The following is a 23,922-nucleotide window of genomic DNA, read 5'->3' as shown; positions in this document are numbered from 1 at the left end:
AAAGTGTCAACATGGGTGGCTTGGTCTTTGTATAATGGTTATAAGGTAATTTTGCTATATTACTCAAGCGACATATTCTTGGTCCTTGTTCAGATCGCCCTTGAATCCCAGTATATAAATGTGTGCAACTAGGTACCAGTTAAAAGCTGTATAGGTAGGATTCGTGATAAATGAGGTCCCAATGTCCATTTCTGTGTCACTTCGTATTAAACTAAGCATTTATGAGTTCTTTTACATGTTCGCATAAACAGCTTGTTGTATCCGACTACGTTCTTAAAATCCAGTATTGTTTTATTTGCTTCAATTCTGATGCTTCCAACGCTTTGTGAAAAACTACCTTACCTACATACTTGTCTGAATGGATGGACCAATAATGACTCCCACGTCAGCCCCACATAAACCAGCAACAAGCGTCAGGCTGCGTGCGTTATCATCCAGGCTAACTAGAGGCAGTGTAATCTTCAAACATCGTCACTCATAAATTGATAATTGTCGCTATATCCGTCATACAAAATCGTCAAATATTCAGCTGGGGGCTGATAGTCCTCCAATCCAATCCCGGCCACTTCAGGCAATCAGTGTCAATTGATCGAGTCGGCTGCGCGTTCTCTTATAAGACGCAAGATGAGGTTACCTTTACTGGCAGCGAGTATGCTGCTTCTGCAGGCCTCCAGCGCCCACGCCGCTGGTATCGATACACATCGTGCCGTCCCAGATTTACAAAATAACGAGAATAATAATAATGACGCGAACAAACGACTATTCCCTTTCCTTTCTAAACTTCGCGACAAGGCTATCGAGACCGTCTTTGGACGTCATCCGAGTAAAAACACCCCGCCGCCCGTCATCAATCAACTACGCGCACAATACCTCAATCAGTTGGTCCTGCGCTTCAACGTCACTACCTCGCACGAAGAGGGAGCCCTTGCCGATGCCGCTGCTCGACTGTTTCTCGATGTCTGGGCCTTTACCGATGACTATGTCGACATCCGCCTACACGCTGACGAGGTTCGACCTCTGCTGAGCTTGCTTCCCAAGACGCTACATGCATCGCACTCGATTCTGATCCCGGATTTGGCCGCCGCCGTCTATAAATCACTGCCTATCGGAGGAAACCCAGCTTATTACGATCCCAAGCCCGCCCCTCCGGTCCTCAAAGCCGCTTCTTCGCCTGGAGACAACCTCTTTTTCCAGGATTACCAGTCTCTGCCAGTCGTGATGAGATGGATGCGTCTCCTTGAGGCTATGTTTCCATCCTACGTCAAGTACATTAACATCGGCAAGTCATACGAAGGCCGCAATATTCCTGCCCTGCGAGTGGGGATTCCGAACACAGCACCGGATGCGCCTCGGCGCAAAACAATCATGATCATGGGCGGCTCTCATGCCCGCGAATGGATCTCAACGAGTACTGTCAACTATCTGGCGTGGTCCTTCATCACTAGCTATGGTAAAGAACGGATGATCACAAAGCTGTTGGATGAGTTCGACTTGGTCTTCCTCCCAATTGCGAACCCTGACGGTTTCGAGTATACCTGGCATATCGATCGGCTCTGGCGCAAAACACGACAACAGACTAACCTTCAGTTTTGCCGTGGACTGGACCTGGACCGAGCTTACGGGTACGAGTGGGATGGCTCACAGGTTCAACGGGACCCATGCTCTGAGAGTTACGGAGGAGAGAAGCCTTTTCAGGCCGTTGAAGCGGTGCACATTGCCGATTGGGCGCGGAACCAAACCTGGAACAATAATGTTCGATTTGTCGGCTTGATTGATTTACATTCATACTCTCAGCAAATTCTCTATCCTTACTCTTACACTTGCTCTGTCGACCCTCCCAATCTGGAGAATTTGGAAGAGCTTGCTGCAGGTATTGCGAAGTCTATCCGTCTATCAAATGGAGAGTCGTACACGGTCGCATCAGCGTGTGAGGGTGCGGTCTCAGCTCGCGAATTCAGCGGTGGTCGTTACTGGTCTCGCATCGAATCTGGCGGTGGATCAGCTGTCGACTGGTTCTATCATGAAATGCGAGCCCACTACAGCTACCAGCTCAAGCTTCGAGATACCGGTAGCTACGGCTTTCTGCTTCCCAAAGAACACATTGTTCCAACGGGAGAAGAGATATTCAATGCGATGAAGTATTACGGAGACTATCTCTTGGGTAACAATGGCATCGAGTCCATTACTGAGGCCGAAGAGGATGACAAGGTGGAGATGCATGAAAATCAGCCAGTCCAAGATTCTGAGCAAAACCCGACCGTAGGACAGGAGCTAAGAAGGAGAAGGCTTCGTAGGTGAAGCTGATGTATGTTTGTACGGGATGCAGGAGGGTGTTGGATAGGGATTTGGTATGAGATTTACGATTGAGCATTATGATTTAATTTTCTTTATTTCTTTTTGGAATTGGTCAAGTTGCATGTATTAATGGATTGACATGTACGCAGGCGTCTAATGGTCACAGCAAAAAGCAGGAAATAGCAACGATGGGGAATTCGTGGCAGGTCTAGTTAAGTAAAACAGAAACTAATATCATGCATATATCACATCTTTTCAAAACCTGTCCGTCTGTCCGACTTAGTTGCCCAGGGCAAACATGATGGAAGTATAGGCGGCCATGCACTTGAGCGACGTATCGCAGAGGAAAGAGCCGATTGAGCCACTAGGTTCGTCAAGTTAGCAAATATCACAAGATGGAGACTGCCTCAGTAGGTATACATACCCCAAGCGTCCCTTGGGGCCACCAGCAGAGTAGCCAATGGCGTAGAATACACGAGAGAAGGCCCAGCCAGCACCAAGAACGGCAGAGGCAACGGGGAAACGAAGACCAGAGATCAGAAGAGCACCAAGGAAAGAGATCTGGTTCTCGGTGAAGTTGGCGTGCGAGCGCTGGGCTGTAGAAGAGAGTTAGTACTTGAGACTTGAGACTTGGGTTTCGTGGGTGGTACAAACCGCAGTTGAACTTGAAGGCCTCGGCGTCCTTCTCAGCGAGCTCATTGGAAGCATAGGCGACGGGGTATTTGATACCACTTCGCTTGCGAGCCTTGCTAGTGAGGAGAACGTGGAGAGTGTTGATGAAGAAGGTGGATGTGGCGGCCACGAGGACGAGGCTAAGAAGAGTGTCAGTTGTTTGAGGTTGAGGTTGAGACAGTGGGATTGCGCCTTACCCGTATTCAGCGGGGAGCTCAAGAACGAGAGACATGATGGAGAGAAGATGGGTTGACTACGAGGAGTATGAAACTGAATGCTAGATAGTTGTGTAATGGCAAGAGTTGAGCTGGTACGGTCTTGTCAAGGTGTGGTTCTTAAATAGTGATTAATAGGTTCCCAGTAACGGGATGATGAAACTACCAACGGAACGGACCTAACGTGTCCGGGAGAGTCAGGTTAGCTCCACCAGGGGGAACAATCCACCGACTAAGGTATTCTCGTTGTCTCGAGTCAAGTCTATGCCATGGCCAATAAAGCACAATCGGAGGGTTCTAATCCCAGGCAGTTGCGGGAAAACATATCAATTCTGTCCAGTAAATAGGTGCTGTGTGTATAAGACAAGTCATCATCCACTCTTGTTCAGCCTCGGAGTATCGCTCATGCGGGCGAGATCCGCTCCGCGCGACGAACCGAATAGAAATTTGACGGACGTATTTGATGACGAGAGCAATCCCCGAGTCTTGATTTTCGTACTGTGATCATATTTCGGATTTCAATGCCGTCGGCTTAATTGGATCATCCGATCCATTGGGTGTGAGGTTGAAAGTTGAAAGCTGGCGTAATTGGCATGGGTCTAAAAACCAAACTCCGCAGCTACCAATGCAGGTACAAGCCAAAACTCCGCAGGGTACTTACTGTACTCCATATGCTCGAGGGGCAATGCATGATGATGACTGCCTCCGTATCAACATGACAATATCGATTGTCTGACTTTTTCCAGAAACGCCAGTGGATCGACTTCAATGACACTGGCCCATACTCATCTAGTGCACCTCTCTTCAGGTGACCGCCATTGGAGACCCAATCCCGCAAAGACTCTCCGTTCTGCAGTTTCCATATCAGGGGCTTCATCGCCTCCAGAGGTTCCTTCAAGGTCAACCCATCTGCCATCTGCCCGGCGCCGTATTCCACTGCTGTCGAACTTGTAACCCTTGACTTTCTTGCAATAGCGTCGAACATCTCTCTGGAATGTCGTGCCGCCACTCCAACCTAGTACTGCGCAGCCCACCGTCTTCCACGGACTGATAATGATATCGACCCGTCGATGCGGTGCATCGTTTTTGCTGGAGTCCTGCCAAACCACCAAAGCCTTGTCGAGTGTGTCAAAGCCTGAGCCGTTGGACTTTTCCCCTTTCCACGATACCGGGCGCTGTCCTCGATCAGAGTTGTGAGTCGACAGTGTCAGTGTATGTGTGATGAGTTGGGCCTTTTCGAGGGCCACGACAACCTTGGTTATCGCATTCAGTGTTTTGTTCTCATTTCGGTGACTCAAGACAACATCAGCATCACCAGGTTGTTGCTTGCCTCGCCGATAACCGCCCGCAATGACCATCTCAAATCCTGGGTCAATCAGGCGGGCGTGTTCCAATATTACAGCGGCAATGGTCGCGACTTCGTCTCGGGGGATCCCCTGCAAGAACTCGTTGTAATATTTGACTCCAAGTTGCTGCGAGCGACTGAGCGTGTTCCATCCGAACTCAACGAGATCATCTAGATCTCTCCATCCTAAAGATCATTAGTTTCCTTTGTGTTGGGGAAGCTCGTTTTCGTGCTCACCCTTTTGATAGAAGTCGTGGGCGGTGACGACCCCAACTCCCCATATGTTGTAAAAGAGTTTGAGGACTATGATTTTAGGGTCGGCGTTGGCCTCGCGTACTTCTACTGATTCACCTGTCTCCTTCCAGTGATGCCATAGTTCGGCGATTCTATCACCGCAACCTGGCAACCGCGCAACTTCTAGGTGAATTCTTAGCTGCTAGCAGTACCAAACAAGACCGTAATACTCACCTTGGGCATTCCCAAGCACGTAAGGGTACGCAGCGATCGAGGCAATGGATGTGGAGTAAGCTCTCACACCGACCTCATCCTCTCGGAGTTGACGAATGGTTCGTATCTCAGTGAGGATGTTCACAAACGCTTCATTCGGCGGATTCATATACGTCGGTCGCTGACATGAATACGTGGTTCTCAGAAACTCAGGTATGACGGGCAGTGTGATGTCGTGTTCCGATGTCGTTTGATGAAGGAGACTAGGTGCATTTTGCGACATTGTTGTCGAGGCATCATGACGCCTTTTGTGCCCATTGGATGGCGAGGTGCTTGATGACTGCGCTTTCTTCTCGAGAAGGGCACGCTCAAGAATACTACTAGCTGGTGAAGTAGAGCCTTTGGGTAATACAGGTGCGAGTGTTTTTTCACGAGGCAAGACTCGATTACACTGGAAGATCAAGTAGTGGTCCACGGGTAAGAGTTCTTCCTTCTCCCACGAGTCTAGGAGCCATGAAAGTTTAACAACCTTGACTATGTCTGTCCCAATTTCGGGTTGTTCTTTGACTCTCCTCCGCTTGGGATCTGGGCTACCACCCGAGTCATCGGCCACAGCTGGATAATCAACTTGGTGACTCTCCTTTTGAGGTTCCTCTACAGAGGCAAACTCGAATTTTGCCCTTCTCAGCTCAAACTCAGCGCGTCTTTGCTGCGATATCTTTCCGAGCACGATCTCAGCTTCATTGATGTCATACGTCAATGTAGGGATTCGTTCTTCGAGATGGTGCAGTTCTTCAGGTTTTAGATGTGTTGAGAGGAGGAAAATCCGCGGAAGGTTATCAAGTCTCATCACAGTAACCTTCCGGCAGATGTGCTTCAGCCTTTGGTGCGGATGGAGAGAGTTCTGGCTATTCGTTGAATATCAAGGCTGTGGTGACTGACATGAGTCTCATACTTGCACACGCCTGGCTGATTGAGTTAGATGATACAGTAAATAGGTCGTGAATTGTAAGGGTCTGTTCTTCGAGTATGAGTTGTCTCGCTTATCTTCATACAGTGGTAGCGGCCAGATAATCACTTCGTTTGGTATGGATGACGTGGAGATGGACAAATCGCGAGGGCATAGCTTAAAGTGCTGAGGTAGAGAGGAAATGGCTTCATTGATGTGGGAAAGGACTCTGTCTCGGTTTTATCCCTGTCAGCCACGGCTAGTCGCATACCTTATGCCCATAACTCCTTCTGCATTTTAATATGCGACTTCCATTTTATGCTGTCACAGCTGGGCGAGGTAATCCCAATTCTTTATTACCTAGGTACCTACCTGTAGTTAGTAGGTATTTGTTCAGACCGGGTAGATGGAGGGAGTGACCAAGACGACCAAGAAGCTTTTTGAGATTGTGCCTTTTCTCGTTCGAGATCAGATAGAGCCATTGGAGGTAATACTATGAATTTGATTTTGCTTACAACTATCTCATATCGATCCAATGTAATATATTCCCAGTGCATACCTATTATGAAACCTTGATGCCCCATGAGTCAAGTGTAAGTAAGTTGATCGTGTCTTTGTAGGGTAGTCTAGACTCCACGTCACTGGCTCGTGGGGCTTGAACTCTGCGATTCCCGTTAAGGGAAGTGTGAGGAGTTAGCGCATCTAGATCCGTTGATTAGGTACTGACTTATGAAAGAAGATGTTACCTAAGGTACCTTGCATCAAGGACATTGGACCTCTGCCGTAATTGTTGTACGAGACCCATGATAAATATGTCTACTCGCTCAATATTTCCGCGAGTGTATATTGATTTCGCAAGCCTTTGTCACGGTTAGGAGCGTTTCCATTGTAATTGACTTCAAGGCATATTATCTGCTGTAAATCTAGCGGCGGCGGCGGCGGCGGAGCCGGCCATTTAAGCTCCGATCGGCCCATGCAACAGTGATTGGGGTCTCTTGTAGAGGACATCAACCTCAAAACCGCAAACCGCAATCGCATACTTTGCATCTTTTCTTCTATTCTCCCAGCTTCTACTCCTTCTTTCAACCGCTTCTATTTAATCAGCCCGTTATTTGACTTGTATGACTCACGGTTACTGCCCACACACCATCCACAGTCACATACACACTTTCTCCAATATTTTACGCACCTCAGATCTTGACGGGCCATGGATCTCGATATTGAGATGGACGATGCCGTCGACACGGTTCACGACGCACCCATTCTCGACATCGGTCGCGATGATATCCTCGTAAGCTTGACTAACAGTCAGACTGCTGCCATCCGAAATTGACTTCCCTTCCAGCAACCTGACGAGCCTGAAGAGCCTGGCGAGGTGGCTGAAGACGAACCTCCGACTGACGACTCAAAGACCCTCGTCCCAACAAAAATTCACATCAAGGGTGTCGACTCTCTTCACACAACCGACATCAAAGCCTACGTCAAGGCTCACTTCGGCGATGTCGACAGAATCGAGTGGATTGACGATTCTTCCGCCAACCTCATCTTTCCTTCTGAACCCACGGCGCGTGATGCAATTGTTGCCTTGAGCTCTGTTCCCGTCGCAGATGCCACAGCATTGGCAATCGGAGAGACTCTACCTGCGAAGCCTTTGGAAGGGAAGCCAGAGATTTCTCTCCAGGTGAGATTTGCAGTACAAAGCGATAAAAAAGAGGTTGGTGCTGCCTTGCGTAGCCGCTATTATCTCCTTCATCCTGAGCACGACCCCGAGGAGCGACGGCGCAGGAATCAGGAAAACCGGTCAAGGTACAGGGATCGTGATGATGGCTATCATAGGGGTGGCGAGGGCCGACGACGACGCGCCTCTGACGACGACGTTGAGACGTTTGAAGCCAGCATGTACGATGATGCGCCTCGCCCAACACGGAGAAGACGCGATTCAGACATAGAGGAACGACCACGCTCATATGCTCGTGAGAATCAAGGCAAGGAATTGTTTTCAGGCCGGAAAACACAACGCGACCGATCTGCATCTCCCAGGCGCGATAACGATGGCGACGATCTAATGGGTGAGAGGGCTAGCTCATCTGCGAACAGAGCGCGAGCGAGGGATCTCAAGGATCGCATATCAGGCAGTAACAATTCCAAGGAGTTGTTCCCGACCAAGAAGTCGATTAAGCAGTTTGGTGGAGGAAACCTGGATACCCTTGAGCGAGCGATAGGATCAGCCCGCCTCAAAGATGAGGATCGCCCCAAGATTGTTTCCGTGCCCAGTGCACGAGGCGATGGCAACTCATTCAACATCCGCGGCATGGCGAGCCAGCAGGGGAGTGGAGAAGGCTTTGCGATTAAGGGTGCTGCTTCAGCTAACGCGCGCGAATTGTTCCCTACTAAACTTGGCAGCAACAATACTGGCAAGGAGCTATTTGGAGGAGGGAGATCGAAGCAACGACAGAAGGCCGAGGACCTTTTCTCTTAAACAGGGACTTCATCGAAACATGGTACACATTATACAATAGCAACGGCTGAACTGGGCTAACAATACGGACGCATAAGTGATGGGTGCTGGTGACTATATATATGGTTTTGTAACGATACCAAGGCGCATTCAAACAGATACATTATGGGTTCTTCCATCTTCAGTTTCCAGATATGAATTCCAAACAGATGTTTTATAAAGATTGTGGGCTGAATCGTATGAAGTTTCGTGGTTATCGTGATCCGGAGCTTATTCGTCTACAGATGCTATGCTAGGCTGCCGATTCCTACCACCACTTCTCAAGCATAACTCTGTTTTTGTCCATCCCCCTGTCTCCTGTTAAGCCATCAACTATTTCATCCGTCATCGTCGCGGGGCCACAGACATATACCACACTGTTGTTCTTCTCATCCACAGCCTCCTTCACATCTTCAACTGTGAATCTCCTTTCATGAACATCAAGTTCACGGCTCTCGACCTGCCCGTCATATATCCCTGTGGTAAAAAATTTCAAATCTCCAATAAGTTCCTTTTCTGTAAACCATTTTCTGATTCTCTCCAGGAAAAGAACACCCATGAGACCCTGCGCAGGTAACTTGCTAGCATAGAGAACCTTGACCTCCAGGTTGTATCCCTCTTCAGCTATATGCCCCATCATACTGGCGAGTGGGTTGATCCCCACGCCGCCCGCCACAAATACCACATGGCTTATGTCGGTCACGGGTATCTCTGATGGTGGGAAGACAAAGCTTCCTCCAACACGCACCTGTAACTTGGAACCAGTAATATCGGACGGCGACTGCCAGAGCCATGCCGCTGGAGGGTTCTCTGGGGATTCTTGTACTGCTAACTCCAGGTAGGGAGACTTGGGATCGGCAGCCGCGCGAGGTGTAGATGTGAGTGTGAAGCCGCCTGGTTTGGGGTTCCCGGGGATGTATGTATCAAGCCATTGACCGGCCAAGAACTAGATACTGTCAGTATTCCTCCTGGCGAAAGACTGAAATTAATATGATATATGCTGTATGTACCTTGGTTGGCCCTGACTCGAGTTTGAGACGATATAACCTAATTCGCTCATTCACCTGATCTACACGCTCGAGTCTTACATCCAGAAGGCTCTGATTCGCCGAATATCAGTCAATGATATACAATGGACCTGTATTGATATGAACCAACCTCATCTCGTGGCTCCTGAGCTGTCCTTTCTAGATGACTACTGCGTTGAGTCGACATGGCTTTTGATCTCGCGCAGAAGGCTATGGGGTTGATGGCAGCAAGTCCCAAGCTTCGACCCGATAAAGAGAGATTAGGACTAATGGTTGCAAGTTTGAGAGGCATGAATTCACATAAAACCGTCCAAGGGCGATTATAGTCAATGGCCTCATGTTAGCATGTGCATGACATACCTAGGCACCTAGGTAGTGGGGTGGACTACCATTGACATAGGTAGACTCACAGACGCTGAGTCAGGCGACAGCCTACGGAGTACACACCTGCATCTTCCTGGAGGCAACGAAGATGATACTGTACGATTCGGCGAATCAGATTATTGCATAGAATTTTGTTGCAAAGAACAATGCTTGACCGTCCGTTTTAGAATTCTATCTTCTCCAAGCCTAGCTCCTGGAGTCCATGACCTCGAGTTACATTACCTTCCCCAAGACACTATATGCCTCGTTATCCCGTAAATTGCTATACCAAACACATCTAGGACGACTCTGTCCAGTTGACTTGATCCATGACCTGTCCAGCAGTTGGGTGCGTGTATGCAATCCTCAAGCGCAGACGCAGAGGCTAAAACATTTGTTAGTATATCAAATTCTGTTGCCGGGAATTGGGAACAACACTTACCCCTTTGCATCCGGACACTCGCATCATCTGGCTGGCTTCAGCTCCAGGTCCGAGGTCCGATGAAGAGATGCTCAGCAGTTGCAGCTTCTGAGACTTGGGAACGGCAGCTTGTAGAGATACATTGGACAGATTTGCTGAACCAGAAGTGTTGACGAACTTTGCGGTGGCTTGAATCATACCCTCTGCGTTGCGTTGGATCTGGAATGTCACGTTAAGGTCATTTGCGTTATAGCAGGGAATACCGGCAGGTGCCTGAGGCTGAGGTGCTGACGACACGGGAGACATGAGGTCGAGGTTCGATGATGGTGGGGCTGGGGAAACCGTAGATGGCACAGGGGCAGAGCCAAATAGGTCCATGATATTCGATACATTGGATTGCTGAGGAGGCGGCGAGGAGGCAGATGGAGGAGGAGACGAGGTACCACCTAAGATATCGGCGAGGAGATCAGTGTTGGTCGTTGAGGAAGCAGCTGGTGACGCAGCAGGCGCGTCCATAATATCCAGGAGGTCTTGTTCTGTTGGCTTGATGACTCTTGACTTCCTGTTGGCGGCCTTCTTCTTTGTAGGAGCTTGTCCAAGAACACGAGACTCCTCCTTGATCTGAGGAATAGGCATCTTCTCGAGCACTCCACGTCGGACCTGATCGAAGCTGAAGAGGTTGCCATATTCAACGACTCGCTGCTGAATCTCGATATCGAGGCTGGTCTGGTGATATTGCAGGATCCTTCGGATCTTCTCGATCTGAGCTGGGTCAGAGAAGCGGGTCGTTAACTTCATCAAGGCTGTCACAATGTACTCTGTTGACACTTGTGTGGCGTATGCACTGTTAAGAATCAGTGAGAACAAGTCGACAACCTCATGCTCCTTAACCTCCTGCACAAGCTCCTCTTCCTCATATTGTCCACCCTTAAGCAAAGCGTCTGCATATTCGCCGATACACCAAGCACCAGCCTGCGTCAGACTCTCCTGAGTAATGTCTTTCTTGAGGTTGATATAGAGTTTCTGAACCGCATAAGTCTGTAGCTCAGGGGTAGTAGCGACGAGGCGAACAAATGATGATAGGATCTGCTCCTTGACGTAGTTACCAGCAAGAGATAAAACTCGGAGCATTGTGTCGAAATGCCATCGCTTGTTAGGCGCAAACTTGTCAGCGGCGATACCTATCTGGCTGGTCATTGTTGGCTTAAACTCATTATCGGCAACCTCCAAGAAGGCAAGAAGCTCCCGAATCAACACTCGAACATTGCTCTCGTTAATCAAGGTAAAGCTCAGGTCCAGAGCTCGACGGCGAATACTGATATCAGGGTCTCTCAAACATTCCAGGATGGTGTTTCGATGTCTCTGCACAGCATTGGGCTCGATGGCGACAACCTTGATCAGGGTGTTAAGAGCCACGTATCGGATGTTGTTATCGCGGTTGGTGAGGAACTTGCCCAGAATGTTGACACCGAGCACCCTTAATCCAGAATCGGCCTCGATGTCGAGAATCGTGCGCACAGCTTCGTACAGGATGGAATTCCCAACATTCTTGGATGATTCGGTGTTGGTAGCAACCTGGGCAAGGATATCGTTGATCTGCTCGCTGGTCTCTGCATCACCCACAGCCAGGACTCGCAGAAGGTGAAGGATCTTGACCTGCAGGAAAGGGTCGGTAATACCAGTAACGTCGTGTTCGGGTGCGTAGCCTGAAGTAGCGAGCCCTTTCAGGGTTCTAACAAGTCCCGGAACAAAAGGCCTGAACTTTTCAACAATTCCTTCTTCTCCACCCTCCTCCTCATCTGCTTCGCAGAGGCTTGTCACCAGAGTAAGACCGCAGAGCAAGACGCCGTGGTTTCTGTCGGACAGAAGCTGTGTAGCCTTGTCAATGAAGTGCTCTTGTAAGTCTGGAACCTTTCGACATATGCGCATTGCGCACAAAGCCGCCTTTCTTCGAATATATGGGTTGGCTGTGGCTACGAGGGTCTCGATTTCGGGGAAGAGATCCCGTGACATCTCAATCGAGGCGATATTTCCTAGTGTACAGAGAGCAAGTCCAACAACATATTGGTTGGAATGTCCGAGATCGCTAAACCAAAGTCAGCAACCAGATGTTCGATTTGTAGGGCGTTAGGAGAAGTGTACTTCTTGAGGGAGTTGGTAACCAAAGTCAATACTTCTTGATTTTCATCCAACAACAAACTTGTAGCCAGATGTCCCAGACGTTTATCAGCGAATCGAGGGGAGGCGAGGAGCTTCAAGCATTCGATCTGTCCAAAGTGGGTTCGCTCTCCAAGGGTGAACAGGTAGAGTAACTTTGCGACGTTGTTACGACTGCCTGCGCATCAGTATCTCCATCCCTCCAATAGCACTGTTGAACCCACCGAATGTTGGGATCGTGGCTCTCCTCTCGAAAGCTGGCGCGGATGGCAGCGCTCTCTTTCTGAATGACAGCTCGCTCGTCTGCGATCGTCTTGGCCGCACGCACATTTCGAATGAACTGCTTGACTATCCCGAGCAAAAGTAAAGGTAAGCCTCTGACTGATCAGATCGCGAAATATAGCTCGTCGGTGCCGTACGGGAACTCATCTTGGGAGGACAGACCCAGCGGTTGGGCCGTCTGGTCGATGCTTATCCAGGGGTTGTGAGGGAAACGATGGGGGCTCGACGAAGCTCAATCAGCTCTGGGATAGAGCAATGAGCTACTATTTCTTTATGCGTGTCGAGGCGGAGGACAGAATAGTGAGGTTTCGTCAGAGCCTAGGTATTCAAGGCAGATAAACATAAGAGAAACCAAGTTGCGCCGTCAAGTTACAGGTCAGTGCCAGTGTCAGTGACGGTGTGTGCTGTGCTGTACAGAGTACTTCTGCTTGCGTTGCGGCGGACCTTTCAGACGGGACGTGGGGCACAGAGCAGACCTACACCGAATTAGATTTGCTTGGCAGTACTATGTACGTACTGCGTTAGTCATCACTAAACATGAAATACCTAAGCTTTGTTGAATCCATTAGGTACCTAGTAGGTACTACTCCGTACCTCCCAAGGTCAGGTAGGTACCTACCTATGTTAAGGCACGAACGAATACATACATCATTAAAAGAGAAGAACAAAAAGAAAAAGACACAGAAGGAACATAATCACAATAACAAGTATACTTGTTTATTCGTACACACATGATATTATAGCTCTAGGAATACACACAAAAACCGCTCATACAGCGTTTAACCCTTTTCCGTCTCATAGGCACCTTTAATAGGTACACATCCGTCCTCCACACACAATCTTACTTTACATCTGGACGACTTAGAGGGTGTGCTTCTGTGTTCAGCACCCACTCATCCAAGCTGATAACATCAAATTCGCTGAAGATGAGATAAAAGTACTTGAGAGTCTCTGCCAACCAGAAACTCTCCATACTGTCCATCTTTGTAGGCTCTGCTTTGGTGACATCGTCTATCGCTGAAGCCGCAATCTCAGTTCGTGTCACCTTCTCAATCGTTTCGAACATGGTCCACGCCTTTTCCATCCACTGTGCATCTCCTGTGACGCGATACATGATGAAGATGGACTCGATAGCCTCGGGTCGGAGAATGTATCGTCCATCGCTCACGTCAATCATACCTTTGGGAAGGTTGTGCTTCTTGACCACGTCTTGAACCGTTGGCTTCTTCCAGTCTGATCCTCTCAACGGCGGCGCCCTGAAGTCAGGAGCGTGTTGTTCTTCAATAGCCTTGAGCCAACGGTCCTCGTTCCAGGTGCAATCGCTCGAGTCCTTAGCATCGACGCCGCCACACGAGATGAAGTTGAAGACCTCAGGTCCAAGTCCCGTCTGCGTAGCCTGATAAGCCCAGATACATCCATCTGTGAGCTGGGAAGCGATCTCGAGATCTGCGGGGCGGTTGAAAATCTTGCTGCCCATTGCTACCATACCACCGGCGAAGCAGGTCAGATGCTGGCCTCGTGCAACATAGGTGTACTTGGGTTGTTCGCCTGGCAAATCAGTCACCTGGTAGTCTCCAGAGATGAGGACCGGCTTGTCCGAAGGTGTCAATGCTCGCTTGAAAAGGTGCTTGATGGCAACAGGGATGAAGTTTTCGTATAGTCGGCGTGGCTGCTCTAGTTGGCCGCCAAGAAGAAGATACCACTTGGGAAGATACTCGTACAGCGAGTCAGACATACCACCAAGGGTGAAGTCTGAACCAGCATGGAAGGCTGGTGTATAAGCATCAACGATTACCGGCCACATGCCAGGAAGGCGAGTGTTGAGCTGTGTAGATTCAAACTGGTCTCCAATTCTCTTGACAGCGTCATAAAATCTCGGGTTGTTGGTTAGCTGAGATAGTTTAGTGAGCTCGAGACTCAAGGAACCAAGTTCAGAAACAAGAGCCTCCCGCGAGGGAGACTGAGCTTGGCCATAAGCAGATCTAAGCATGTTAGCCACAATGTCAATATGTGATTAATGTTGAGGAAAACTCACTTCTTCCACTCCCATCGAGTAACTGGCATGTGGTTCGGTGTATCAAAGGCACACATGAGCAGGTCTCCCAGCTCAATAGCCTTCTTCAAGAGAATAGGATGAGCTCTTCCGCTCAATTCATATGCCGACAGGAATCCACCAAGATAGCGAATGTTGGTCTCGAAAATGTTGATAGTTGCCATGGGACTCCTGGTGAAATCAATGCCGTCTGCAGCGGCAACAGCTTTTGTGAACTCGTCCTTCATGTCCATGATCCAAAGGGTATCGAGGGCATCGACCAGAGTGGCAGCCCAACCGCCAAAGGGGTCCTTGGACTTGCCGGTCAACGGGGTCACCTCGTCGTGCATCCAGGCATAGTTGGAATACCCGCTCCAGCTGTGCTCGAAGCTCTTCTTGACTGCGGCCAATCGCGACAGTCGCAGCTCCTTGGCCGCGGCGCTCTCGACCGGAGCAGCAGCCTGAATCTTGGGGACCTTGACATCTCCGGTGATCTTTGGCAAGGCAGCTAGTTTCTCCTTGGGAATAGGATATTTAGGTAATCTTCGCGTCCAAGCTGTGGCGCCCTTTCCAGCAAGAGGATCTCCATTACCAAACAACTTGAAGCGAGAGTCCGAATTTGACCAGTACCAAAAGCACAAGATCCAGATGAAGGCGACGCCAATCCAGAGACGGCCTCGCCGTAGGGGACCCGCCATTGTGTGAAAAGGCAGTTAGTGGACTGCTAATAAGCAGCACAGGGTCTAGGTGAGAGAAGATAGTGAGGCGTGATCTGGGACCTCACATCGCAGGCCCAGGACGGGAAAAAGGCTGAGGTAAGTCCAAAGGCGTTGATGTTGGAGCTGTCAAAAAGATTGGCGATGTGTCTCGACTTGAGGGGGACCAACAGCAAGTCTCATCCAAGCCCGAGGCCGAGTCTAGACACGTCCCGTCTTATTAGAGCGAGAGGTAGGCTAGGTACGGATAAGAATCGAAGGGACAGGACGGGACCGGGGGGGGGGGGTAATCAGAAAAAGGGCAAATGGCTCTGGTTCTTAGTCGATAAATAAACCCTCAATCTTCAGCGCATGAATGTCTGAAATCAGTGTCAGTGTATGTGGCTGAGAGCTGTCTCGTCTCTTCTGTCCAGTTGAAAATACGACATGAAATTGCAGCGGGCGGTCTCCATACGTCCATAGGCAATCACTAGCCTACTAACACGTGAAGGAATGCGCCGTACGAATATGTAGTAGTGATGAATCCTGCATCTGACATGCTGTACGTATGTAGCTAGGTTGCTGGTATGGATGGTAGCAGCAGGGTCCTTTTCCTATTAATTACCTACCTACGGAGTACTGTGCCTGAAAACCTTCCCTTGCTTGGCATTCTGGACAGAACCGTTGTCAATGCGGTTTCACGAGGCACAAACGTTGGTTATGAACTCTTTTCGGTTCTCTCGCCCTGACTGGCCAATGCCACATTTCCCTCTCTGTCAACCCCTTTTGAACCCTTCCTGAATAAATGGCAGAAGACATCTCGAGACTTTGGAGAAAATCAGCTCGTACTCCTGTGGGGTCAAACCTAGCAGCTCCCTTGCAATATAATTAGACGATGTGGCATAGCCATGTAAGCTAAGCTGACCCAGCTGCCTTCTCTGACTGGTCTAGCTAAATATTGGGGCTTCGGTTCTTTGGAGCCTTATACCAGCCGTGAGCCACTCATATCCAGCAAGCTTTCAAGGGTTGGCTCCCTCAACAAAGGAGTTCCTATGAACGGATCCTCCCCCTGAGCAGCAAGATCAAAAGGGTAGCTTGAGTTTGACCATTCATGGCGAGGGAGTATGCATGTCAATCGTGTTTTATAGTTTCGGCAGTCATGTTTATGTTTGTACATATGTATGTATGTATGTCCAAAGAGGCTGGGCATGCTTTGAGCTTTTGAGGCCCTGGATTAGTATGTAGATACCTACCCTTATTAGACTACGGAGTACAGGCATTATGCTCGATAAGCCACGCTTCCAGGCTCCCGCCCCGTGGGCTGTAGGGCTGATTGTTCTTCCATGTCATGGCCCAGCGAGAAAATTGGCTCCAACGGCGGACACGTTTTCCAGACCGCCCGCCGCCGATTCGTTGCCCCTCACCAAAGCCATTGGATGGTAGGCCATCAGTTGATGCAGACTGGCTATCGTAGCAATCACAAATTTGACAACAGTACATATACGGGCACGAATATGCAGTTTGCGGGCCAAATGGAAAATTTCTCAGTTGTTAGAAGCCATGTAGGCAGATTCTGTGGCACAAAAGCCACAGAGAGATAGCAAGTAACACGGGAAGCAAGCCGATTACCCTCCACAACTTCAGTCCAACCAGTCCCAGATGTCCTTCGTTTCGCTTGCAGTTTTGCCACTAAGTAAAGAAGATTCAACCAGTTCCCTCCTCATGCCATGCATGTTCGTTACTCATCGACTAGCGAGAGATAGCAGGACCGAAGGTTTGGTCGATGAGGTATCAGAATATTGTCTCTTATTTTTGCATCATGAGCTGGACGAACTCGTTGTCTGTAGTCTTGTCAGTAACTCGACGTTGTTGTTATATATCTAATCTCAAGCAACCCACAGTCGATTCGGCCATCGCCGTCCTGGTCAGCCTCTCGGATCATCTCATCAACCTCATCATCAGTGAGCTTCTCGCCGATGGAGGTCATGACATGTCTAAGTTCAGCAGCAGAAATGAAACCGTTGTTGTCACGGTCGAACACCTTGAAAGCCTCACGGATCTCCTCCTCAGAGTCGGTATCCTTCATCTTGCGCGCCATCATGGTGAGGAACTCTTTACCCAGTGGTTAGTACTGACCGTCCTCTAATCATTTTGGAATACTACGCACCAGGAAAGTCGATGGTGCCGTTGTTGTCGGCGTCAACCTCGTTGATCATGTCCTGAAGCTCAGACTCGGAGGGGTTCTGGCCAAGAGAGCGCATAACGGTACCGAGCTCCTTGGTGGTAATCTGGCCTAGAGCGACGCGTTTAGCTCATGTTTTCGCTTCAAGAATATCGCATAGACAGAGATGTAAAGGATTTGAGTGGTCTGATGCATGCTTTGTTGGATCGATTTTGGGTTTCGCACGGGGCCAACGAAGAAACTTGGCGGAAAGGGGAGCATCACTCACCATCGCCATCCTTGTCCTACATAGAGAGGTTAGCGACAGCTTCTAGAAAGACGCGGCGAGACAAGGCGGCGAAATAAAAAGGGATGGCTTACAAAGAGAGAGAAGGCCTCCTTAAATTCGGAGACTTGCTCTTCGGTAAGTGAGTCGGCCTACAGAAACAAACTTGTCAGTCTAAACTCTCGAACGGTATCACCAGAACATCAGTTGCAGCCCCTCTCAATAGAGCCGCGGGGTCAATGCTTATTGGCGATAGCGCCAGAGGACAAGGCGGTAAAGCAAATGCTGGTTGATGGGTACGTCGCGCAACCAAGCAACGGACAGGTCGTGCTCACCATGTTGGATGTATGTGGTAGCAACGGTTGTGATAGTAAAAAAGGTGGATGTCGATCGCACGAGAAGGAAGAAAGATGACTTGGGCAAGTTCTGAGGTCGCGGGGTCTTGAGCCAAGAGTGTCGGACCTTTTCGTTTCACGGGTTTGGTGGGAGCTTTCGTAGGGAGACCCAAAGGTCAGGGGAAAGTCGGTACCTAAGGCATGAAAACGGTACATGCATTAACAAAGGAGAGATCATGCACTGTGTTTTGAATGTTCAGGGGGCTGGTGATCCTGAAATTAGGGGGAGGGACCTCGTCATGGCAGCTCAAGCACACTGTGCGGTTTGCCCAGAGTGATGCTTCGACTTCAGGCGAGCGGCCTTTGTTGAAGCATTGTTCGGATAAGGTAGGGAAGAAATGATCTGATAATTTGCACACTTCATGCAGTTTACCAAGTTATTATTACAAGTTTTTCGAATCAAAAGTCAAGTTTGACATCCAGAGTTACACAGCTTGATTTTGAGAAATAGTGTATTGCTGTGATAAGACAAGAGTTCTGCTCTTTAGTGGAGGCAAGGTGCCCCAGCGCCTCACTTTCGATGTAGAGGTACATGCCGTGAGTGAGGTAAACCTAGGTAGGTAGTACCTACCTACCTCGAAACAGAGCTACCTTTAGGTAGTTACCTTAGTTAGTACTAGTTAAGTCAGAGGGGACACCTCTCCCCTGTCATTTTAGCCAACGGAATTGGTCCAGTGTCGTAATGCCTCCAGCCGAAGCCAGCTATCAGCCTCAACCCGCATCTCGACTCTATTCGCGATCTTCTCACTCATGACGGCAATACCTTCCTGACCTCCCGTCCTATGACGCTCACCCTCGCGATTTAATATAGTCGAAGCACTCATTCTATTGCCGCGCCTGACATAGCTTCAGTCCCTAATTTGCGTCCGCCATGTGGCGAGACCGCACGAACCTGTAAGACGCCTATTGTTACCTCTCATTGTCTATGGCTGTCAGCTTCACTTCCACATAGCGAGCCTATATGCTAATGCAATTTGCAATTAAAGGTACATCTCCTACCGGCAGTCTTACGCGCATCACCCTACACAGCGAAGACCCTATGGACCGGGCGCCCTTGCTTCTGGTCCCCTTGCCGACGCCTATACCAGCAGCTATGCGAACGACGATCGTCGCGGCCTTCTATCGGCCGGTGCGTTTGAAGACGATGGCGATGCCGTGATTGAGATGGATTTATTGCCCCCTCGATGGGCTGACGTTTCGGATGAGATCACAGACTTGCTTGCCAATATCGCGACAAAGGGCCAGAGCTTGGAGAAGCTACACCAAAAGCATGTGCTGCCCGGTTTCAATGATGAAGACGCTAAAAGGGCCGAGGAAGCGCAAATAGAGAAGCTTACACAAGAGATCACCAAGGGCTTTCATGACTGCCATCGCTGCATTCAAAGAATCGAACAAATGGTGCGGGAATCACAGCACGCAGGTACCATCACAAAGGCAGAGGAGACCATGGCCAAGAACATTCAAATTTCGCTGGCTGCACGAGTTCAAGATGCAAGCGCTAGTTTCAGAAAGAAGCAGAGTGCTTATCTAAAAAGTTGGTAGCCCCTCCGTTTCTTTCCGGTATTTTCTTCTAACTTGGACTCACAGAGCTTCGTGGCATGGGTGGCTTTGGCGGGTTGAGTCCTGGCGAGAGATCTAGTACACCACAGCCAGGCTTCTATCTCGACCCATCTCTTCAAGAATCTGACGCAGATCGATCTTTTTCACAATCGACACTCCAAGCAACCCAACAGCAGAGAGTGCTCCATTCCAATGATGCTGCGATTGCTCAACGTGAACGAGAGATTGAGGATATTGCCCAAGGCATTATCGAACTGTCTGACCTCTTTCGAGATCTCCAGAACATGGTTATCGACCAGGGCACAATGCTGGATCGTATCGACTACAATGTTGAGCGTATGAATACTGATGTCAAAGCCGCTGACAAGGAGCTAGTTGTAGCTTCTGGCTACCAGCGGAGGACAACCAAGCGCAAGATCATTCTCCTCCTCATTCTTATAATCTTTGGTATGATCATTCTGTTGGTGATCAAACCCAAGAAGCATGGGTAGAGGCGTTTTTCATGGCAGTCTCAGATACCCGCTGTCTCCCTTGGCATATCCCGGCGTGGGCATAGAGAGGCAGCAATTATTAAACACATGTGCCAATACAATGTAAAGCAAGTAAAGTAATGGGACATGTCACTAATGTGTTTGGAGTTGCGGTTCTCTGTCCATTTTATTTTTTTTATTTTTATATATATTTATTATTCTATTTGGAACCGGCCTTTCTCTTTGGTCCTCAAGGCGCGTGGTTCAGAGGAAATGCGATCATCGTTATCATAACTTTGTTCGAAAAGCCTCGGATAGCTCTTCCATAACTTAGGCCTTTGCTTCTCGATCTCCAACGCCAATTGCGCCTCACTGGGGAGAATCTGAGAGCCCCAGGCCCATTCCACAAGTTGCTTCATGTTCGCTGGGGAGAGCTCTCTATCGTCTCTCGCCCTAGCCCTGGGCCTCATGGGCAATTGAGCCACTGCGAGACGATTTATTACTGTACTTCGCACTATTTGGGGATCAACGTAGACACCCTTGTCTCTCAGAACAGCCAACAAGCGAACACCACAAGCCAGGTCGAAGTCTGCGATTCCCACCGGTTTGACGTTTACGAGAGAAGGTGGAATTGGCTGTTGCGCCAAGGTCTGATCAAAGCCCCATCGAATGATGGAGCGCTGCAGACCGATATCGAAAATCTTCTGTATGGGGTGTTGTCTGTTCGTGAATGGCAGATCTGCTGGTATGCAAAATTGGTAGTTGGGATCGTTTCGATTCTTCGAACGTTTGTGATGTCTCTGTTTGGGATTTGTCTCGTTCTGGCGTGGGCCTATTTCGGCTCTCCAGAACTCCTCCTTAAAATGGCTCCTTTTCTTCTTCCCATCGGCGAAGGAATAGTATTCAGACCAAGTCTCTGACTCCCCCTCCAACTCTTCGGCTTTGGTATTAGGGCTGGGGGGCTGGTCCTGCCGATGCACAGGAATCAAACCCCCTGGTTCTGGCCTATAAAGTTCACATATCTCATAACTTAGGCCTTCTAGATCATTAAAACGTCCCAGACGTCCGAGGTTATGGAGCAATATTTGCCAGTATCGAACAGGAACGGCAACTCGAAGTCGTGCCACTCTCAACGAGAGGTGAATAGCTCGGTCAAGCGTATGAGGCCTGTTGAGCTTTGGATGGTAACATATATCTTCAAAGATGCGGTTTAGAAGTGCTTTCGAGTTTTCCCGCTCCATGGTTACATCCAGGCTATCCATTTTATCAACAACACTCCTGACTTTCGCAAGACGCTTCATGGACAGAGCCATGCTCAGGTGCTTATTGAGATCCATGTAGATGATGTTGTCCTTACTTGGTCCTGGAGTAGCTGCCACACCTTCAACCTCTTGAAGTAATCGCTCTAAACCCCAATCTTGCCGTTGAGCGGAAGATGCAAGTAGCATTGACCGCGTCTCTGGATTCCCAAACTCTTCTGGGTGTATATCGCAGTGTAGAAGGGTTCTGAGCAACTCGTCCTCACCTCGTTCAGCGAAGGAGATGATTGCATCGCAATAGGCTCCAGATCTTATTTTGATCCCCAGCTTTCGGAGTTGTGTCAGGCGATCAGCAACTCCGCGGGCGTCATCTTCTCTCAATGCAATGGATTGCAACGAATGATAGCTAATTGTGCGGAGGCCAATCTTATGCATCAGGTTGATCGCAAACTCTGGAGATGTCCAAGAGCTGGCGAACCATCGTGCTGTAAACCTGTCGCTAAAAAAGCTGTGCGTTTCCAGTCGGGTGTCCTTTTGTACAGAAGTACCAACGCCATCACCAAGGCAGGTGTCTCCATTAAGTACCGCCAGCTCTTCCTTTGTGAACTGGATTGCGGAAAAGTAGCGAGAAAGGAAATCCAAGAAAGGCATGGACTTAGGCGACTTGGGATGGTCATTGAAAAGATTGAACCGTTTCCTCCAGACACGCGCGGCATGTGACTGGCCACTTTCAAAGAGAGCCGGCACAACATAGTCGTACAACTCACGGTATGGACTGAAAACGTATATCTTGGTCAAAGTACTCTGAAGCTTGGGAGTGAAGTCGATGGCACAACTTGCCAGCAGAGCACCGAAGCTATCCAACTCAGGACAGAACATGGGCATGAGTTTGAAATGCCAGCCCAATGCAGTTTCGTAATCAGCGTGTGCTAAATAGAAATGAACCACTTTCAGGTATAGTTCAGGCCAATTGAAGTCGTGAGTTTCTACTAGTTGCGCTGCGACCTTGAAAAGCTCTTCCATCCGGTCAGAATTTGTCAACGCTGCCTCCAAGATGTTATCACGCAGAAACAGAGCTCCAGTTTTGGTTAAGAGATGCGATTGGTCTCTGTCCCGAAGCTCCAGAAGCGTTTGCCATGTTCCTTGGTCTCCACGATCCTGACGGCTCGTTAGAATGCGACACTCCCAAAAGTATATGGCATCCAGATCGGACTTCTGGCCCGATGGAGTATCTTTTTGGCTTCGACGCAGGCGAATACCCAGCGGGAAGGGTAATTCGGATTTTGGCGGCCTTTGTCCAGTCTCTTGTTGAATATTATGCTGTCTTGTCCCACCCCCAGCTTCTCGGCCAGAAATCAGCCTATCGTCTTTTTCGTATATTCTTGTAGATGCCGGTGCCAACTCTGTATTATACTGAGATCTTTGTTGTGTGAGTGTCCTGATGTATGGAATACATGCAGATTGGCGCATTCGAAATCGTCTAGGGATTTGATGCATGGCTGGGTAAATAAACCAGCATTAGCTGGGCTCGTATCATCGCATCGGTCGTAGTCGAGAAGATAATAGTAAAATCATCGAGACTGTCTTAAGACTGAGACTTTGAGGTCTTCAATAAGTCCTTCATCATAGCTCCGAATCTTTTTTTTGGGGGGGGGGGGGGGGGGTTGCGCATCATAAACTTGGAGCACTTTACAGGCAAGTAGAGTGACAGAGGTGCGCTGACACGTGCCCCCACCAACAGAAACGTCAAGAGCTCTGCTGAGTCATACTCTTACCCGGCTCCCAATCAACTTATGGCCTCATTTCTTTACCCGAACTTCGACATCCTCCGTTCACCAACTCAACCACACCCACACGAAATCAACCTTCGAAGCTTCCCAGAACTCTCATTAACCGAATTCAAAATGCCGTACGTACAGTTGAGTCATGAACGATTCTCGCGATAGCCTTGACCACTTTCCCCGACGTCAATGGTTCATCCCGAGCTCCAGACACTGCAAGATATAACATCATACGAGAACCCGTCACTGACGCCCATCCAGTCTCGTCAACGCCAAGAACCCCGTTCCCCAGAACCAGCGATTCTACCAGAACGCTTACAAGAACCACACCCGTCTTTGGAAGATTGTACGACCAAATTGATGGTTTAACCTGTCTTTTATCCAGCTGACCGACATGACAGGGCCCTCGCAGCCGCATCCTCATGACTCCCTACCTCATCCTTCTCTGGGGTACCCTCGGTGGTAAGTAAATCGCGGTTTTTGATCGGACGGAGGTCAATTTGGGCTTGCATACTGACAGGTACAGCTTCCTTCTACGGTGCTGGTCGCAAGGTCCTTGGCTACAACTCTTACTTCGGAAACTAAGCAGTGGGATTCGCATGGTGGGTGACA

At 49.2% G+C, this 23,922-nt stretch overlaps 11 protein-coding genes across 11 annotated transcripts; 4 read left to right on the top strand and 7 right to left on the bottom strand.

The window, feature by feature from the left end:
* Nucleotides 1-624: 624 nt before the first annotated feature.
* On the top strand, nucleotides 625-2,298 carry FPRO_11864 (uncharacterized protein; the record flags this gene model as incomplete). The annotated part of the gene is made up of 1 exon (XM_031221386.1): nucleotides 625-2,298. The coding sequence occupies one exon, from the start codon at nucleotides 625-627 to the stop codon at nucleotides 2,296-2,298; it is 1,674 nt and encodes a 557-aa protein (XP_031086950.1).
* Nucleotides 2,299-2,574: 276 nt separating this feature from the next.
* On the bottom strand, nucleotides 2,575-3,199 carry FPRO_11863 (uncharacterized protein; the record flags this gene model as incomplete). Its single annotated transcript, XM_031221385.1, has 4 exons — nucleotides 2,575-2,659; nucleotides 2,720-2,891; nucleotides 2,950-3,107; nucleotides 3,165-3,199. The coding sequence occupies 4 exons, from the start codon at nucleotides 3,197-3,199 to the stop codon at nucleotides 2,575-2,577; spliced, it is 450 nt and encodes a 149-aa protein (XP_031086949.1).
* A 768-nt stretch (nucleotides 3,200-3,967) lies between these two features.
* On the bottom strand, nucleotides 3,968-5,824 carry FPRO_11862 (uncharacterized protein; the record flags this gene model as incomplete). Its single annotated transcript, XM_031221384.1, has 3 exons — nucleotides 3,968-4,713; nucleotides 4,765-4,944; nucleotides 4,996-5,824. The coding sequence occupies 3 exons, from the start codon at nucleotides 5,822-5,824 to the stop codon at nucleotides 3,968-3,970; spliced, it is 1,755 nt and encodes a 584-aa protein (XP_031086948.1).
* Nucleotides 5,825-7,130: 1,306 nt separating this feature from the next.
* Nucleotides 7,131-8,402, top strand: FPRO_11861 (uncharacterized protein; the record flags this gene model as incomplete). Its single annotated transcript, XM_031221383.1, has 2 exons — nucleotides 7,131-7,214; nucleotides 7,269-8,402. The coding sequence occupies 2 exons, from the start codon at nucleotides 7,131-7,133 to the stop codon at nucleotides 8,400-8,402; spliced, it is 1,218 nt and encodes a 405-aa protein (XP_031086947.1).
* Nucleotides 8,403-8,688: 286 nt separating this feature from the next.
* FPRO_11860 (uncharacterized protein) lies at nucleotides 8,689-9,635 on the bottom strand (the record flags this gene model as incomplete). The annotated part of the gene is made up of 3 exons (XM_031221382.1): nucleotides 8,689-9,366; nucleotides 9,431-9,520; nucleotides 9,579-9,635. The coding sequence occupies 3 exons, from the start codon at nucleotides 9,633-9,635 to the stop codon at nucleotides 8,689-8,691; spliced, it is 825 nt and encodes a 274-aa protein (XP_031086946.1).
* A 474-nt stretch (nucleotides 9,636-10,109) lies between these two features.
* On the bottom strand, nucleotides 10,110-12,818 carry FPRO_11859 (putative gamma-adaptin precursor; the record flags this gene model as incomplete). The annotated part of the gene is made up of 5 exons (XM_031221380.1): nucleotides 10,110-10,196; nucleotides 10,254-12,265; nucleotides 12,325-12,563; nucleotides 12,614-12,737; nucleotides 12,809-12,818. The coding sequence occupies 5 exons, from the start codon at nucleotides 12,816-12,818 to the stop codon at nucleotides 10,110-10,112; spliced, it is 2,472 nt and encodes an 823-aa protein (XP_031086945.1).
* Nucleotides 12,819-13,512: 694 nt separating this feature from the next.
* FPRO_11858 (putative class I alpha mannosidase) lies at nucleotides 13,513-15,401 on the bottom strand (the record flags this gene model as incomplete). Its single annotated transcript, XM_031221379.1, has 2 exons — nucleotides 13,513-14,653; nucleotides 14,707-15,401. The coding sequence occupies 2 exons, from the start codon at nucleotides 15,399-15,401 to the stop codon at nucleotides 13,513-13,515; spliced, it is 1,836 nt and encodes a 611-aa protein (XP_031086944.1).
* A 1,803-nt stretch (nucleotides 15,402-17,204) lies between these two features.
* On the bottom strand, nucleotides 17,205-18,183 carry FPRO_11857 (Calmodulin; the record flags this gene model as incomplete). The annotated part of the gene is made up of 6 exons (XM_031221378.1): nucleotides 17,205-17,239; nucleotides 17,298-17,510; nucleotides 17,566-17,691; nucleotides 17,849-17,864; nucleotides 17,941-17,997; nucleotides 18,181-18,183. The coding sequence occupies 6 exons, from the start codon at nucleotides 18,181-18,183 to the stop codon at nucleotides 17,205-17,207; spliced, it is 450 nt and encodes a 149-aa protein (XP_031086943.1).
* A 928-nt stretch (nucleotides 18,184-19,111) lies between these two features.
* FPRO_11856 (uncharacterized protein) lies at nucleotides 19,112-20,291 on the top strand (the record flags this gene model as incomplete). The annotated part of the gene is made up of 3 exons (XM_031221377.1): nucleotides 19,112-19,134; nucleotides 19,227-19,774; nucleotides 19,828-20,291. The coding sequence occupies 3 exons, from the start codon at nucleotides 19,112-19,114 to the stop codon at nucleotides 20,289-20,291; spliced, it is 1,035 nt and encodes a 344-aa protein (XP_031086942.1).
* A 194-nt stretch (nucleotides 20,292-20,485) lies between these two features.
* Nucleotides 20,486-23,026, bottom strand: FPRO_11855 (uncharacterized protein; the record flags this gene model as incomplete). Its single annotated transcript, XM_031221376.1, has 1 exon — nucleotides 20,486-23,026. The coding sequence occupies one exon, from the start codon at nucleotides 23,024-23,026 to the stop codon at nucleotides 20,486-20,488; it is 2,541 nt and encodes an 846-aa protein (XP_031086941.1).
* Nucleotides 23,027-23,433: 407 nt separating this feature from the next.
* On the top strand, nucleotides 23,434-23,895 carry FPRO_11854 (uncharacterized protein; the record flags this gene model as incomplete). Its single annotated transcript, XM_031221375.1, has 4 exons — nucleotides 23,434-23,438; nucleotides 23,572-23,656; nucleotides 23,712-23,772; nucleotides 23,837-23,895. The coding sequence occupies 4 exons, from the start codon at nucleotides 23,434-23,436 to the stop codon at nucleotides 23,893-23,895; spliced, it is 210 nt and encodes a 69-aa protein (XP_031086940.1).
* Between the last annotated feature and the right edge of the window lie 27 nt (nucleotides 23,896-23,922).

Source organism: Fusarium proliferatum, assembly GCF_900067095.1.
Source record: "Fusarium proliferatum ET1 genome assembly, contig: FPRO_scaffold010, whole genome shotgun sequence".
Lineage (NCBI taxonomy): Eukaryota > Fungi > Ascomycota > Sordariomycetes > Hypocreales > Nectriaceae > Fusarium > Fusarium proliferatum.
The sequence above is the reverse complement of the archived record's forward strand: the minus strand, read 5'-3'. Positions and strand labels throughout refer to the sequence as shown.